This window comes from Drosophila virilis, chromosome 4 (assembly GCF_030788295.1).
Source record: "Drosophila virilis strain 15010-1051.87 chromosome 4, Dvir_AGI_RSII-ME, whole genome shotgun sequence".
NCBI classification, from domain to species: Eukaryota; Metazoa; Arthropoda; class Insecta; order Diptera; family Drosophilidae; genus Drosophila; species Drosophila virilis.
The window spans coordinates 21,522,102-21,537,988 of NC_091546.1; the positions used below are offsets into that span (position 1 = coordinate 21,522,102).

Below are 15,887 nucleotides of genomic sequence, written 5' to 3' on the forward strand. Positions count from 1 at the left end.
CGTGTTGTTGTATCAGGCGCACTCAATGACATTTTACTTGTATTACTTGTAACTTGTTGCTGCCACACATACACACACATGCATAAACATTATTTTATGTGCACACGAACACACAACTCGACAATAAAAATCACGCATGAATTTCATATGTTCACAACGGACACGGCGCAGAGCAGCAACACGCCCCACAGTGCCACTTGCATAAACAACTAGAAGCTAGGCGTCGTGTTGCACGAGTGGGGCTGGTGGTGTGTGGGGGGGATTTGAGTGGGATGTGGCACAAAGCAACGCTTTAGAAAAAAAAATGTCGCTGAACAAAAACCTCAACACACGAGTAGAACAAAATGTAATTACAACAAGGACTTTGCAACGGGCAAAGATGGGCCAGAGAGGGTCCGCAGCAACAATGCAATTGTTGTGCTACCTGTAAATGCAACAATGTTGCATGAGTGTAAGTGTGTGTGTGTGTGTCAGGCAGTGAAAGTGAAGGTTAGCTACCAAAAAGCGTTGTTTTAGCCAGGCAACTGCTGCTGGCAGGTAGCACAGGCCGCCACAAGCTCGACGCTACACTTGAGCTTTATTGCATACATTAAGGGACCGAGCTGGGCCACAGAGCAACGCACACGCACACGCACTCGCACGCACACACGGATACACTCACACGTACACACTCGAAACTGCACCTGGGGGAGTGTGTGTGCGTGTGTGAGTGAGTGTGTATGTGTCTATTTGGTTAATGGATATTGTCGTTTTGGTTAGCAGAGAATGAGAGTGGGCATCACTATAGCGAAATGGAGCGAACGCGAGAAGTGGCATCATAAATAATGCCCCAAAGCCTGATAGATGCTTTAAAGGGCATAAATAAATATAAACCATACTGTGGATACTATAAAAATATATATATACTATATATATTTTCCGGTACATTTGATAAATGGCCATTTAGTAAAGAGATTTTCAACATCAAAATGGCCACAAAATTTCAATTTCTTTCATTGGCCATTGTTTAATAAATTGCAGCAAAGATAAACAATCAAGTTGCCATTTTACTATATTTTGTGCAATAAATTGTTACATTTACATACGTTTATTTACTTTTACCTTTGTGTTTTATAAAAGTTCCTTTGATAACAAAACTCTTAATAAAATTTAAATATTGTCAGATAAATATGTCATTATGCCGTTGTTAAAATGTTAAATAATACCCTATATAGTTATTGTAATCGAACTCTTGCTTTGGTTATTGCTTTGCCTTATTGAGTTTGTAGCTCGTCTGTTCTAAGCTTTACTTCTTGCTTCGCTCATTACTTTGCTTCTCACTTAGCTTCTAGTTTCATTCCTTGCTTCAGTCAGGCTTATTTTGTTGCTTTAAGCCTCGCATATTGCTTGATTTTATGCTTCTCTCTTTAAATTGGTTCTAGGGCTCGCATTAAATTGTTAATAGGTTTCCTACGCTCCTCTATCTGATTACTTTTTTACGAATTAATGTTATTAGCTTTATTCAATGGGCTTCTGACTTTGCTTCTATCTCTCTACTTCTCACTTTGCATCTTGTTATGTTTCTTGCACACAGTGCACTCGGGAGGGAGAAACTTAAAGCATTTTATGCTCATCATTGTTTGGCACTTAGACAGACCGACGACAGCGACGGGGACGGCGCCGCCGCAGTTATGTCGATTAGATGAAGAGACACCTGCACTGGCCACAGTGCCCCAACGACCGACCGACCGAACGACCGCCCGCCCGCCCGCCCGCCCTTTGCTCTTGACATGGCTAACGAGCAGCTGATATGACAAAACGCCATTTGGCTTTTAGACGGAGTGGGGCACACACACGTGCTGGCCAGGTGCATGCCATGCATGGCGCCCCCCGTTGGCACCTGCCCTTACGAGCTGCCGACAGCATCCTTGACATGCTTGCGGGGCACCGTGACAATTGTGCCTGGTCTAGGATTTGGCTTTTGAATTCGGCCTGTTGGCTGTTAGCCTGCTGATGGACTTGTCTGCCACTCTGTGGCTGCTTCTAATGCGTGCGTACCCTCTCCCCCTCTCTCTCTCTCTCTCTTTCTCACTCTCACGCTCTCTTTTCCTCGGCATATTTCTTAATTAAAACTCAACCATTTCGGCTCAATTAAAGTGCCGGGCCGCCAACATGCCTACGCACTCAGCTGCAGTTGCCAACTGCAACATAAATTGCCCAGTAACGAACTCTAATGGCCACAACTCTGGGTCCAAATACCAGTTCGAGTCCAAGTGCGATTTCGAGTTGCCATCATTTCGGTTGCTGCCCACGCAGACAGAAGGCATATACAAAATTCAGCTGTCTGTCAATTATGAGCTCAACACAGAGCTGCAAAATAAACACTTGATGCTGCCCATATACACAATCGATCTAGCTACACTGCTGGACATATAATTAGGGTCAGGTTTTTTTCATTTACTGCCAAATATATATATATTTAGCAGTTAAAGATATACTTAGCATAGCTGCTTGGGAATGAAATTTACAATATATATGCATTAATAGATATTTTTTGATAACCAAATCCTATAAATATAATAAAAATGTAATGTAATAATGACAATCATTCTAAAAATAAATTAGTTAAATGATTAAATTATTATTCTAATATAAGTATAATATTCATATATTTATTATCTATAACTATATGGATGGCATATACAGAATACGGACTCTCCCTGCTATGAAAGTATTAATTTTGTTAATATTTATTTAATGAAATAAATAACACTTAAGGACTGTGCCTAATTATATGAGCAACACAGTGTATACACAAACAGATACATATAAAAAATCACATTTATATATATATATATTTTATATATATATCTGTGCGAAAATCTATTGAATGAACCCACGCAGCTTTGAGTAAAAGAGACGCAAGCGTCGACTGCTCTCAACGTGTGCGTATGTGTGTGTGTGTGTGTGTGTGTGTATCTGTGTGTGAAGGACTCACTGGAATTGAGCGTAAAAATGTGCCAGAAAAACGGGAATAAACATGCGCATCCCCGCATATCCTTGAAAATCCTTGTACACAGTACCGCCTGGATGCGTCTGGAGCGCTGCTGCTCATTCCAGTTTTTTTTTTTTTTTAATGTTATTTTTTTCATTGTGCGATGAAATAACTCAATGCCACACGATGTGGCACAGTCAGTCATTGGGTCGAGCCGGCTCGGCTCGGCTCCTTGACGCTCACCTGACCGACTAAAAGCTACACCCCTCCCATCCCTCATCAGCAGCCGCCACGCTGTTAATGTCACCATGGAGACAGAAGCTGTAGCTATTGCCTGGGCACCCATGCCCTGCCACATGCCTCCCGCCGTGCACCGCCCTTGCCGTGGATATGCAAATCGCCGCACAACACACAAAGGCATCAACTCGCGCTGTGCCTTGAAATTTGCATGTTTTTTTTTGTGTTGTTTTGGGCAGGTGGAAAACGTAGCTTGTAAGTCAATTGGGTTGGAGCTTGTCTACACACACACACACACACACACACATTTTAACACACAGACGCAAACACACACCAACGCACACATTCATTTAGACTGACGCGGGCATTGCATATATTACGGCGCCGCGGGGCTTTTCAAGAGAGAGCCAGAAATTGGGAGAGCGCGCCACTGAGCTCTGTTTGTATTTCGCTTTGTAGTCGCCTTGGGCGCAATTATTTCTTTTTGGTTTTTTTTTTTTGCTTACCATTCCCTACGCTCAGCCACCAATTTTTACCTTAGCGGCAACTCTTCATTTTAAACGCTTTTAGCGCTGCCTTCGAGTGGCTGGCAAACAGCTGAGAATTGTCTGGATTTTAATTTGATATTTAATATATGCTTCTTTTCATGCTAACTTTATTTGCACTAGACTCGACATCAAGTCTTACTGGGTTTTCTAAAATAATATTAGCTTGGCCAGGGCTCTGTTATAAATCCCCAACGAGATATTAAGATAAACAGCTTGGCTAACGTATTTTGCGTTAAATGTCGCTTAGTTAACAACGTAAATGTTATGTAACAGAAACAGTTAATACTGTTAATTACAGCTGCTAACAGTGTGCTGTTTGAAGCTGCTGTTACTTATTATTAAGGCATTAATTATTGCTAATCGAATTATTTACTTTTGGTTTCTAAGAAGTTTGAAGAGGTTTAATAAAAATACTTTTTGAAAATTGCATGAATTTTGCAATAAACCCTTTTAGATAAAGTGCATATTTACATGTTTTCAAAGCTTTAAATTTCGCTTGCAGATACTTGCGCGGTCGAATATGCCTCGAATTTTGGCTGAAAATTCGATAATGCCTGGTGGGTTCCCATTGTGGAGTACTGTCCTTTATGGGCTTCTTACTTGTTCTCATTTTATGACATTTTTAAGTAAGTCGCAAGACGCTCGCGAGGCGTTTTATTCTTTTGTTTTTGTTTTTTTTTTTTTTTTTTTTTGTAATTGAATGCGTTAAATTACAGCAAATTTATGCCTATCAAGTTTGGAATTTTGTTGTGTGTAAGGCCCATGAGTGCCGTTTACGGTTATTTAGGCGCAGGCACTAAGTTTTTTTTACGATCTAGCGACAGGCGAGAAGTGCCAGTGGGGCGGATAGGGATTGGCCGCGTAAAAAATGCTTATTTGGAAAGTTTAGTGGCGGCAGCGCTGACTCATGCGATGCCCTACAGGTGCCCCGCCCCCCCCCAAAGAAAGAGACAGACACCAGCTTTGGAGACTGGAGCAAGGTTACGACCAACTCGAAATCCAAATGGAGCTCACCTAAAGTTGGGCTGGCGCCGCGGAAATGCAGAGCGTATAACTAAAACTTGTTTTTCTTACAGTGCAGCTTGCTTAACGACTGGCTGGCTCGGAGCCGGGTACGGGGATGGTCGGGTGGGTGTTTGGGTTGCTGCCCGCTGGCGGCCTTGAAAGTTGTGCAACTTGCTGGGGATGTCGAGCGGAAGTCGAAGTCGTCGCTGCCGCTTCTCGATGTGGATTATCCGCATTACCTGCAGGCGTCAGTGGCGTCTCCCGCAGGGGCAAACTTTTCACTAAAAGTGGGTGCCAAGCGCTGCTCGAGCTGAGAGTTGCCGCAACGGCAACGCTTTGCTTTAGACGTACAGTGGCTGCCAAATGCTTGCCAAACCGAAAGATAAGAAAGTTTTTGGTTGATCTGAAATTTTTCGTTGCAGATAATGTTACAAACAAATTGTTGAGTTGGCTAAATCAAGTCGAAAAAAATCTGAATTCATGTTTAATATTTATTTTTCGTGCATCAATTATATTGTCTAATATATAATTTAATTTGAATTAAATATTGAAATGTTCGTTTAGGTATTCTAGTATTTTTGTCGCATTTTAATTAGCTCATTCATTTGATTTTTATTGCTTCAGTTGTTGTAAAATTCATTTAATGCATACCAAAACTTTTCCCTTTTACTGCATCAGTTTGCCACGCCTTTTGCAGACGCCTCTGTGCTAGTCTTACTTGAAGCTAAAAGCGTTGCGTATGTAAATGAAAGCCCAAAATATGTTAAGGACATTTTGAATGTGCTGGCTTTTGGCTTTGCCCACGGAAATCCAATAGAAATTTATGTCATTTAAATTTTTCGCAATGCATAAAACGCAATGCTTAAAAACAAAATATATGACCAGCAATATGTAGTCGAAAGCCCCTCCCGTTGGCAAACTGCAGGAAATGAAGGGGCAGGCGAGTTGAAAGCCGGGTGAAGGGACAACTTCAAGGTGGAGAGCAGAGCCGCTGGAATTGCCATGAAATTTATGCGCCAACTGCCAACTGGCTGGCAACAACAAGTTGACAACATTCGGCTGAATCTCTGAAATATTGTATTTTCCCTTCTGCTCCGCCAGCGCCGTCTGCTTCTTTGCTTTTGGCAATTTTCAACTGCTGATTTTCCAATCAGTGCGCAGTTTGTTACAGCCACGGAAAGCTTATTGAAAATATTTGTCCTGCCATGAACTTGAATGTGACTGCGAATACGAAATCGAATGCAACGCCATCTTCATTAGTCTTTGTCTTTCTGGGCAAGGGGGAGAAGTGCGAGCGGCAAACGGAAGTACAGGGCAAGGACCATCAAAGATTTGCCAGTAAGCGTCCACTGCGTTGTTTAAGTTGGCTCAACTGGGCTGGGAGAAAAGGAAAAATCAAGAGCCCTGAGTCGAGTATCTTCTCTTTCCTGTATTTTTTTTGTGCGTGTCTTTCCACTGCAGTGCAGCACTCTGCAGCTGAAGCCGATGCCATGGATTTGACCAAAGATATGTAATTGAAGGGAAAAATACGATGCCATAATTAACATTAAGAGCCTGGAAGACAATGAAGCATTTGGCTGACATTTTTTGTTCTTCCCTTATTTTTTTTTTTTTTTGCTTTCTTACTGCACTGCAGCAGTTCGCATTGAGGACATATAATTGAAGATTGCATAAATATGTAGCCTTAATTAGGAATAAGAGCACTGCAGTTATTGAAGCACTTGACTGGCTTTTTTTTACCATTTGCACTGTACGGCCGCAATCTGCAGACGCAAACGAAGCATATTAAATACTATAATAAATCGAAAAAAAGGTCTTTAAAATATTAGAGAAATCAATTTGAACTCCTCCCCGGAGAGCTGTCACTTAATTCTAATGCATTTCGTTGCCGTCAAAGTGGAAACAATGCAACTGGAGCAACGAGCAACGAGCATCGAGCATCGAGTGCGTCGTTCGCTTGTTATTTTTGACAACAGCGGCTAACACATGAGACTACCCTGCTGCCCGTCCTACCCTTCTACCACTCTGCCGCCCAACCCAAGCCGCTCAGCGAACTAGAAAAAACAACTTCTCGACTGAATGCAAGCTGGAAGGCGAAAAAAAAAAAAAACTTGAAAAACTGCGAGTGCGTGCGTACATCTGTGTGTTTGTGTGTGTTGGTTGCACACTGGGGAGCAGCTGTAGATTTGAAGTAGGCTCTCCTGGGGCTCACTCTGACAATTGTACGAGAATTTTATATTTTTTTTCCTATACCGTTTTTTTTTCTTTTCGAAATATTTGTCTCATTGCCGCGCGTATTACTTTTTTTTTAGCTCTGGCAATTGCCGAGCTGCTGCGCGGGCAAACTAAAAAATATGGCCAAGTTTTGGCTCTAGGCGATCTCCATGGCGCTCCATGGGCGATGGCGATGGCAACGGCGACAATGTGAATTTATGGCGAGCTACGTGGGAATACACTCAGCTAGCTACCATATGGATAGGTATACATATGAATAGATATATGTACGCATATATATATATACATACATATATCTTACCTATATACACTTCTATGTTTCATGTGTGGCTTTTACATTTTGCGCTCCGTTTAGTATTTGTCGTTGGCGGGGTTTTTTTTTTTGCTTCTTTCTACCCAGTTACTGTGTTTGGTCTGCTTAAAGCGCCGTGAAAATGTTGGCCAAGAAAATTGAAAAATCCGATGTGGAATTGAATAATGTGCTGGCACGCGAAAGCAGCTCAAGTGGGTGGTGTACGGCGGGCTAGCGAGTGCAACAGTCAGCGACGCGCTTTGTGGCATGTTAGTAATGCGACAAGAAGATTTATGCAAAGTCCTGAGAGTTGTGCATTTCGAATTGATAGCGGCACACACGGATTTGTACAACAGGAAGGACCTCTAAAGTTTTATGTAGCCCTAGCTAAGCACAACAAAGGACAACGAGTGGTTAATAAATTGGGTGAAAAACAAGCAAGAATAAGTAAATAGAAGTTGCTTAAAGAAAACTTTAACGACAAACTATCTGGAAAAAATGTAATAAGCGACAGCATCATGGATCTATCTAAGTATCTTGACCGACTTGCTTTACTTAAGTGACATGTACAGCCCAAACTGTCGAGATTTTGAAGAATTCCATCCCAAACTGCAGAATGATCAAAATGCATAAAAATGTATTTGCTACCTTTCAAAAATCCCTAAAATTAGTGAAGAGTTAATCTATGTAAAGATAAGCTTTAAACTTATTTCCTCATATGTACCCAGGTTAAATCTTTCGTATTACAAAAATGTTTCAAACACGATTCTGACAAAAATATGTGTAAAAAAAAATGATAAAAGTGTGCCCCTATGCTCTTAACTTTTGAAACAGCCCCGAAAATTATTTTTGGATGGCCTCATTAAATTCGCAGTTTTAACTTTACATATATCGTGTGCATAAAATATTCTTAAAGTTGAAGACGTGCGCTGCATTTAAAATTAAATGTTCGCCTTGTGTGAAATCAAATCCATTAATTAAGTAATATTAACAATTATATATTTAATTAAGTTCGCTAAAATGTTTGCGTGGCTTTTCATTAGCCACACACACAAACTTAACTGCGTGTAGGTGTGTGGGGGGGGGAGCTTATGCTGTGTAAATGTGTGTTAAGGGCCTAGGCTGGGGCGGGCGTGTGGGGTCAAAAGCGAGCACTCACCTTTAATTATCACAAGGAAGATCAACGCGACAAACAGCGTGCACGACGTAGACGAGTCCATGTCCTTGGTTTTGTTGTTTGCGTTGTTTTTAGTTTAAATTGCGAGCACCGTTGTTGTTGTTGTTTTTGTTTTTGTTATAGTTGTTGCCCCGTTGTTGTTGCTGTTGTTTTGAGAGTGAAAGTGTCTGCCAGAAGCTGCAACAATGTGTCGCCTGTCGCCGCGGGTTTTAAGTAGCCAGCGCCCAGCGTCCCGCCTCGCTAGTCCTGGCACGTTGCCGTGATTAGCAGTAAGGCCAAAAGACAAACGCGTCGAGTGGGTCAGAGTTCAGCGCAGCGTGCCAAGCTATGAAGGCCAGTTCTGTTGCACTCTATCTCTTCCTCTCACTGCCTCTCTTCCACTCTCTCTCTCGGTCTCGGTCTCGGTCTCTCTCTCTCACTCTCTCTTTCTCTTGCTCCTGCTGCAGCTTATACACTTATTAGAATATTTGTCGTTTATATTTCGCTTGTAGCTTGCTTTTGATTTAGAATTTGTCTCTAATCCACTTTTTTTAATCTCTGCACAAATTTACCAGCAAAATTTCTTCATTCCGTTCTTATTTTGCCTCTCGCTATCTCTTTATTTTTTAATGTTGTTTGTTTGGCAAATATTTTGTGTTTGTTTTATTATTTTTTTTTTTTGCCTTCCTTCAGAATTTTTGGCTGCTGCGGTTTGTTTGCACTACTTTTATTTTATTTTTTTTTGAGGTTATGGCTGTTGCAAATTTAATTTCCGGTTTTCTGGTCACGCATTTTCAGCAGGCTCTTTATTTATTTTTATTTTCAAAGTTTTGGTTTGTTTTTGTTTTTGCTTTTAATTTACATAATTTGCACTTGAGTACTATTTTTGCTTTTTGTATTTTTTTTTTGTTCAAAAGAGCTTGAGAAACCGTAAGTCGCAATTGTTGCTGTTGTAAATTTGATTATTTTAGTTTAGCTTGTTCAGTTAAATATCGTTGTTTCGTTCAAGTGTGAAGAGTTGCCTGTAAGAAAAGTAAATATAAAAATTATCAACATTTTGCTTATAATGTTCAAAAGGCACAACATTTCTAACATTTTGCGATAGAGAGCTTCGAGATTATAAGCTATATGAATTAAATCGTGACGAGTATCTAATAGACGAGTCTCTAGTTAAGTTTCTGAAAGATTCTCGGACTAAAGTATCGTAGATCTGCAAGAGCAAGGGTATTGCATCTCTGCCTAATCCTCTTGCTGTACTTAGTTTCGTTAACTACTTTTTGTTTGAATTAAACCAAGTTTCAACAGTCTGAGCTAAAAACTGTAATCCCTTAAAATGTAATCTCAGTTATTTTCGCTTTTAGAATTTATCTTTCACTATGAATATAATTTAGTTTTACCAACAAATAATACTAAAAAGATAAACTTTTCTTTTTAACTGTATCTCATTAGCCGATTCCCCTTTTACGCCGTTTTTTTTTTCGCAAGATTCACTTTTTGAAGTTCATATTTCTCGGGCCACAACTTAGCAGGTTGCGGTTGCTTCCAAATGCCAACTGGGGGGAAAATGCTAGAAAAAAATGCAGATATATATATATATATATATATTTACGGCACGCAGTTCTTTGAGCCACGTCGGATAGAAAACCACAACAAAAAGTTTGCCAGACTTAATGTTTAATTAAAAATTGTGTACACTGTTTAACCCTATTCTAGGCTTTGACCTCATTACTGACCAGAGCCGCCTGCTTTGTCACCTTGGTTGGGCACCCTACTCAGCACGCCCACACGCCCACACGCCCAGCCTAACCCGGCGGCGCCCACATTGATTAGTTTTTTGTTTTCGGTCAACAAACTTGAGTAAATTAAAACAATGAATTTGCGTAAAAGCGCGCGAAAACACAAAAACATAAAAGGAGCGAAACCAAATGCGCGCCTGGCGCAAATTAAAAATCCATAAAAAAAAAAAATGCTTTCGCAGGCGGCTGCCAATGGGCGGGGCCCACAAACGCGTTACTGATGCTCGAACAGAGTCGAAGATGGGGGCTATGGGAAGTTGAGAATGGAGCGAGAAGCGTGGAGAGTGGGGCCGCTGGCAGCTGACTGAGAAATGCAGTAATTGAAATACATGCGGCGAGGCTGCGTGTAACGTTCCGCCTGTTTCGCAAATGAAGAAGAAGAAGAAGAAAAAATACTATAGCCTGCTTTCAGGCATTCCCTCCATCCCGACCACAATCATTTACACGCGTGTGTTGCACTGCGTATACGCTTTAATTTTTAAAGTTAACCAGAGGTTATATTAAACATCAATCAGTCGTAATGCATGATGAGCCCCATCTGACAATTCGTACACTCAGAGAAAAAATACATTCTACATTTTAGTTAGAACTAAATAAAAGCAGCTTATTTCTTATTATATATTCCAATACTATAAGAGCTTTATTAAAAACTGAAACAGTTTAAAAATACTTTATACTATTTTAAAAATACAAATTTTCTGTGCAACCATTTTTTCAGCAACCATATTTCATATTAAAATCGCGTATATTATTTGCAGACGATTTCTTGGAACGTGCTAACAAAAAGATGCAAACATTTGTAAAGGTAAGCTTCAACTTTTATTCATTTAATTTTAATTAAATTTAAGATTTTTAAACAAATCGGCAAAACAAAAGAAGAAATTTCCTTTATGCCAGCCTTTAACAGAGTATCCGGGCTGCGGCTCGGCTGAAAATGTTTGCCTTTTTCGTGGATACTTTATTTTATTTTATATAACAAATCGCAAATTTGTCTTTGTTTGAGCACAGTTGAGAGGGTCTGCTCCCACCCGTGTGCCGCCTACTCTATGCTCTACGCCTCCACCCTATTTGATTTTATTTTGTCTATGGCCGCGTCAGCTGTTTGCGTAATTAGGGGCTTTATGAGTTATGTGGCAGGAAATAAAGGGAATGGGAGGAAAGTTTAATTTGCAGAGACTCTTCGGAATTTTTTTAAGTACTCGCTTTTGATTTTGTTTTTTTTTATTCTTTTACGTAAGGGGATATTTTTCATTGTTTTTATTGTATTGCTTTGGCCTTGTCGCGGTTAATTAATTTCAAGTTTAGTTTTGCGTTTTTCGTCTTTTGTTGTGTTTGCGGCAAAGTTTTTAAAGTTAATTTAATGCTTCACCAATGCCTCGAGTCAAACACAATGAGCCTTGAAATTGGAAGGCCCGACTCCCGCATGCCACCTGCCGCCACCTGACCGCAACCCATTTTGGCCACTAAAAGTTGCAATCACTGAGGAGCGTCAATAATAAAAAAAAAAGAGAGGACTCGCGCTTGGCCCAAAGTTGAAGTCGCTTTTTTAGGCTCCCTGTAGACAGAGCTTTACACGTCGAGGTGTTACATTTTTTACACATTACAGTTTCAGAGTTGCCGCCTTGCTGCCTTGCAGAGTTGTCGAGTTGTGTAGCTTGTTTGCATAGCTGGTTCCCGGCAGGGGACTCGCTTTTAGGCGTTTATTCCTCGTTTTCTGACAGCTTTTTTCTCTTTTTTTTGTCACCTGAAGAGCTCTGTTCATAATTGAACCCTTTGGCATACACACGGGCACACACCTACACACACACACACGCGCAGGCACAACGTTGGCAAACTTGTTTGAATTTATGCTTTAGGAAGCACAAAAATCGCCAGCCAAAGTGCTTTTTGGCGCTTTTGTTTGCACCACTTGCATTTTGTGCAGCAGTTTTTGTGTAAAATATTTAAGTGAAAACTTGTGATAAGAATATATTTGCATAGGATAATCTTCTTTTAATTCAGGTGGTAAATATTTGGCAACATAATGATAAGTAAGCACCTTAAGGGGCCTCTATAAGATTAACTACATAATTAATTGAATTGTGACAAGAACGCTTAGCTTCTAAATAGTTAAGCGGTAAAATTCTGAAATTAACCACATCATCCCGGATAATTGTTGATTTGCTTTAGGATGTAAGTTTTATATAGATTATGTATATTTAAAATATGCTTTTTGAAGTAAGTCTAGCCTTAAATCATTTTTAACCGGAACAAATTTTAAAAAGAAACGCGCAAAGTTTAAAGAGTTGTCTGTATCTGTGGACTGAGAGACGTTGTCAGCCGAAATCAGCTTAACCTTGTTAAGAACGTGTTAAACGGTTAAAAAACGTAAAAGCGAGCATACTCAAGCTTTACTTTTACTTTAAGCAGTCTTACAGTCAAAAAGCACAAGGTTTTTTCTTCACAACTATAAAAAAAAAGAAAACAAATGTAACCACGCATTTTGGTATTCTGTTTCCGAAGCTATTTATTCTAACTGGTTATACTCTAAATTTTTGCTTGTCATCTGTACAGGCTAGTAAACCGCTAAGAACTTAGTTAGATTTGTGTTCTATGTTCTATAGTAGCATTCAAAATTCAAAGCTCAAATACAAGTATTAAAAACCTCTACGGATTGTAAGCTAAATCTATATACCTAAGCAGACACCATATAAACTTGTACAAACAGAGCAATGCGAAGCTGTTTAGCAAGCACAAGCACATACATACGTAGAAACACACACACACACACACACATACGTACATACACACACAGACACACGCTCAAAGCTAATAAACAAAATTTGCACAGTTGAACGTCAATGCGGAATAAATTGAGAAAAATGCACTTTCAAACATTTATAGCAAATTTTCAATAGTAAAAATTCGTTTTCCTATAATTTGTTTTTTCCTTTTGCCCCCTTTTTGCGATATTCATTTGAAAGTCTCTCGATGCTGGCCTTTGGCAGCATGGCCTGCACTCAACGGCACTAACATACCGATAAACACTACCATTCACACGCACAGACACACACACACTAACAGAGACCACATGCAAATATTGCCATGCGCTGAGCGTCGAGCGTCAAAAGTCATTTGGCCAAATAGTGCTGCATACTTTTGTGCGCGCGCTTTCAAGTGCGGTTATTGGCGCGCTCTTAACATACTCTAGGCTTGGGGTTGGAATTGCGCCATGCCCAGCCATGGCCTTTGTTAGCCTAAAGCCCAAACAACAAGTGCTTTGTAATTAAAACTGCAGCAAAAAAATATCAACAACTGCTGCAAAAGCGACAGGCAATTACAAAAAAATTTAATTTTGATTGGTTGTGCATATAAATAAATGCCATATAACTAGAAGTGTTTTAGTTTGGGGTATATTCGTTTTACCCTGATTCAAAAAAAACATCAATGTTTTCCTAAGCAACATATAACAACCAGTTTATGTAGATCTATCTTCCTTTTTGGTAACATTAACAAAAAAAAATATGTTTGAGTATATCGAATAGCCATCACACGAATGCTTAGTCGCTATTTAAGTTCTAGTTGAGAATACTTTTCGTTTTTTTAAGATATCTGAACTTAGCTCATCAATTGCTATGCTCCTAAGGGAAAAATAATTTTTAGGAACTAGCGTTCAAAAATTAAATTTAATTTTATATAAAAAAAATGGTATACATTCGATTTGATATCGATTTATTGAAATTAACATTTGATAATAAATAATGTTTATTCGGCATATATTAGATTTAATTGATCGAAAATATTCCATTGGCAGCATTTAAATAAAATAAAGTAGTTTATTAAAAACACTGGCAATGAAACATTTTTGATCAATTAAATTTAATTTATGCCAAATACCTCTCATAATTTGACCACTGTGCAGTGGCTGCAGCAGCGCAGCGAGAATGCTTTGCTTTTGCCGCATGTCCACGCCCACTAGCACGCCTTTCAACTGGGTCAGTCGATGATGGTGTGAATGCCTGTCTATGATGGGCATCGACATTATAAACAATTTGCAGCTATTGACGCACTTTAATTAAACTAGCGACCAAAATTCCAAAGAATTTCTGTATAAATATGTATAGCATAGTATTTATCTGCAGCTATAATCTATTTGGTTAGCTGTTGCAGCTGTTGTTGTTATTTTTGCTCTTGCTGCTGCTGCTGCTGCTGCTGTTGGGTATCACATATACGAATACACAAGTTAATTTCATGTTGGCGCAAAGGAAATGGCACTGCACACAAAGCCAAAGACAATGGCCAGGCAGGCTGGAAATGCGCGTCTGCAGCTCGAGGACGTTGGGCATGTTGGTTGGGGCAGGGGAACAAGAGTCTTGCCCAGACAGAAATTAAATTGAAAATGTGCTGGGTGCAACAGCAACATGAGCCGTGCAGACTAAAAGGAAATAAAGCACAAGCAATTGCCACAGAAAAAAAGAAGAAAAAACTGTGCAACAACAAGTGGCCAGTGGCAGGTGGGGCTGGTTGGCAGGACACACGGGCAATAGCTACGGCAACAGCAATGGCAACGACAACGACAACGGAAGCTGCCGGTTGCAACCGGCAGCTCAACTGTATTATTATAAAAATGCAGGCAGGCCTCTTATAAGTTGGAAATTGTCTCAGATTTAGCAAAAGGCAAAAAGAGAAATACCTGCTGGCCAGCAATGCCAACGTTTTAATGCCCTTACCAATACACTAAAGAAGTTGGGCTTGAGTAATAAATTGGGGTAGTTACAGCTACGCATACATTCTCTTATAGGATACTGTTGAAGCATTAGAGGTTTTTCTTATAGTTGTAAGCATTTTACCTAATGCCCGACACAAGAGAACACCAAAAAATTACAACTTGCTTTACTTTGCATATAAATTAATGAATTATAAAGCATAACTCAGCTTAAATCAACAAATGTTAATAATAAAATATAATGTTATTTCTTGGTTATTTTCGTAAAGGCAAATGCCTCAAAATTCACTAATTAAAATACAATTTAATTTACAACTTAAGGAGAATATACCATAAACAAAAAAAACGGCATGCATTCATAATAATAAATAATAATAATAAAATAATAAAGAATAGTATAAAATTGAAAAATAAAATCTGTTTTAAACTCCAGGCGCAGATGTTTAAAATATTGCCCAGGTGCATCCGAAATATGTAGAAAAAGAAATATATTCAAACAAATTTGTTTTCAATTTTAACTTTAATAAATTAAATCACGGACACCGAGGCAGCTAATTAAATATTTTAAATAATAAAATAATATTCTTTATTATTATTATATTCTTTATTATAAAAAATTCATGTATTAACTTATTCGCATAATTTAATTTATACGAGCTCACAATAAATTCAGAAAGTGGCTGAATTTGTTATATTCAAGAAGTGCTATTATTCATTTTATGTTATGTATTTGTTATTTATTAAAAGCGCTTAATAGTGAACTTTTCTCGTATTAAAATAAATATTTGTGTCTATTTCAATGCAGCATTTGTAAAATTAATGTGAAAGGAAAATTTCGAAAATGTCCACAAAGTTTTGCTTAACTTTTACTATTTGTGCAAATTTTTAAAACTGCTTACTTATATATGTATCATTTGAATGTGGCCCAAACGGATCTTA

The 15,887-nt window shown here is 39.0% G+C and overlaps 1 protein-coding gene across 1 annotated transcript in view; it reads right to left on the reverse strand.

Moving 5' to 3' along the window:
- Window positions 1–15,887, reverse strand: part of nAChRalpha6 (nicotinic acetylcholine receptor alpha6) — a 112,720-nt gene that overhangs the window by 94,263 nt on the left and 2,570 nt on the right. The window contains exon 2 of the mRNA XM_070209015.1: window positions 8,451–9,469. Within this exon, the coding sequence (XP_070065116.1) occupies window positions 8,451–8,511 (61 nt within the window). The 5' untranslated portion in view covers window positions 8,512–9,469. The remainder of the gene's footprint in view (window positions 1–8,450; window positions 9,470–15,887) is intronic.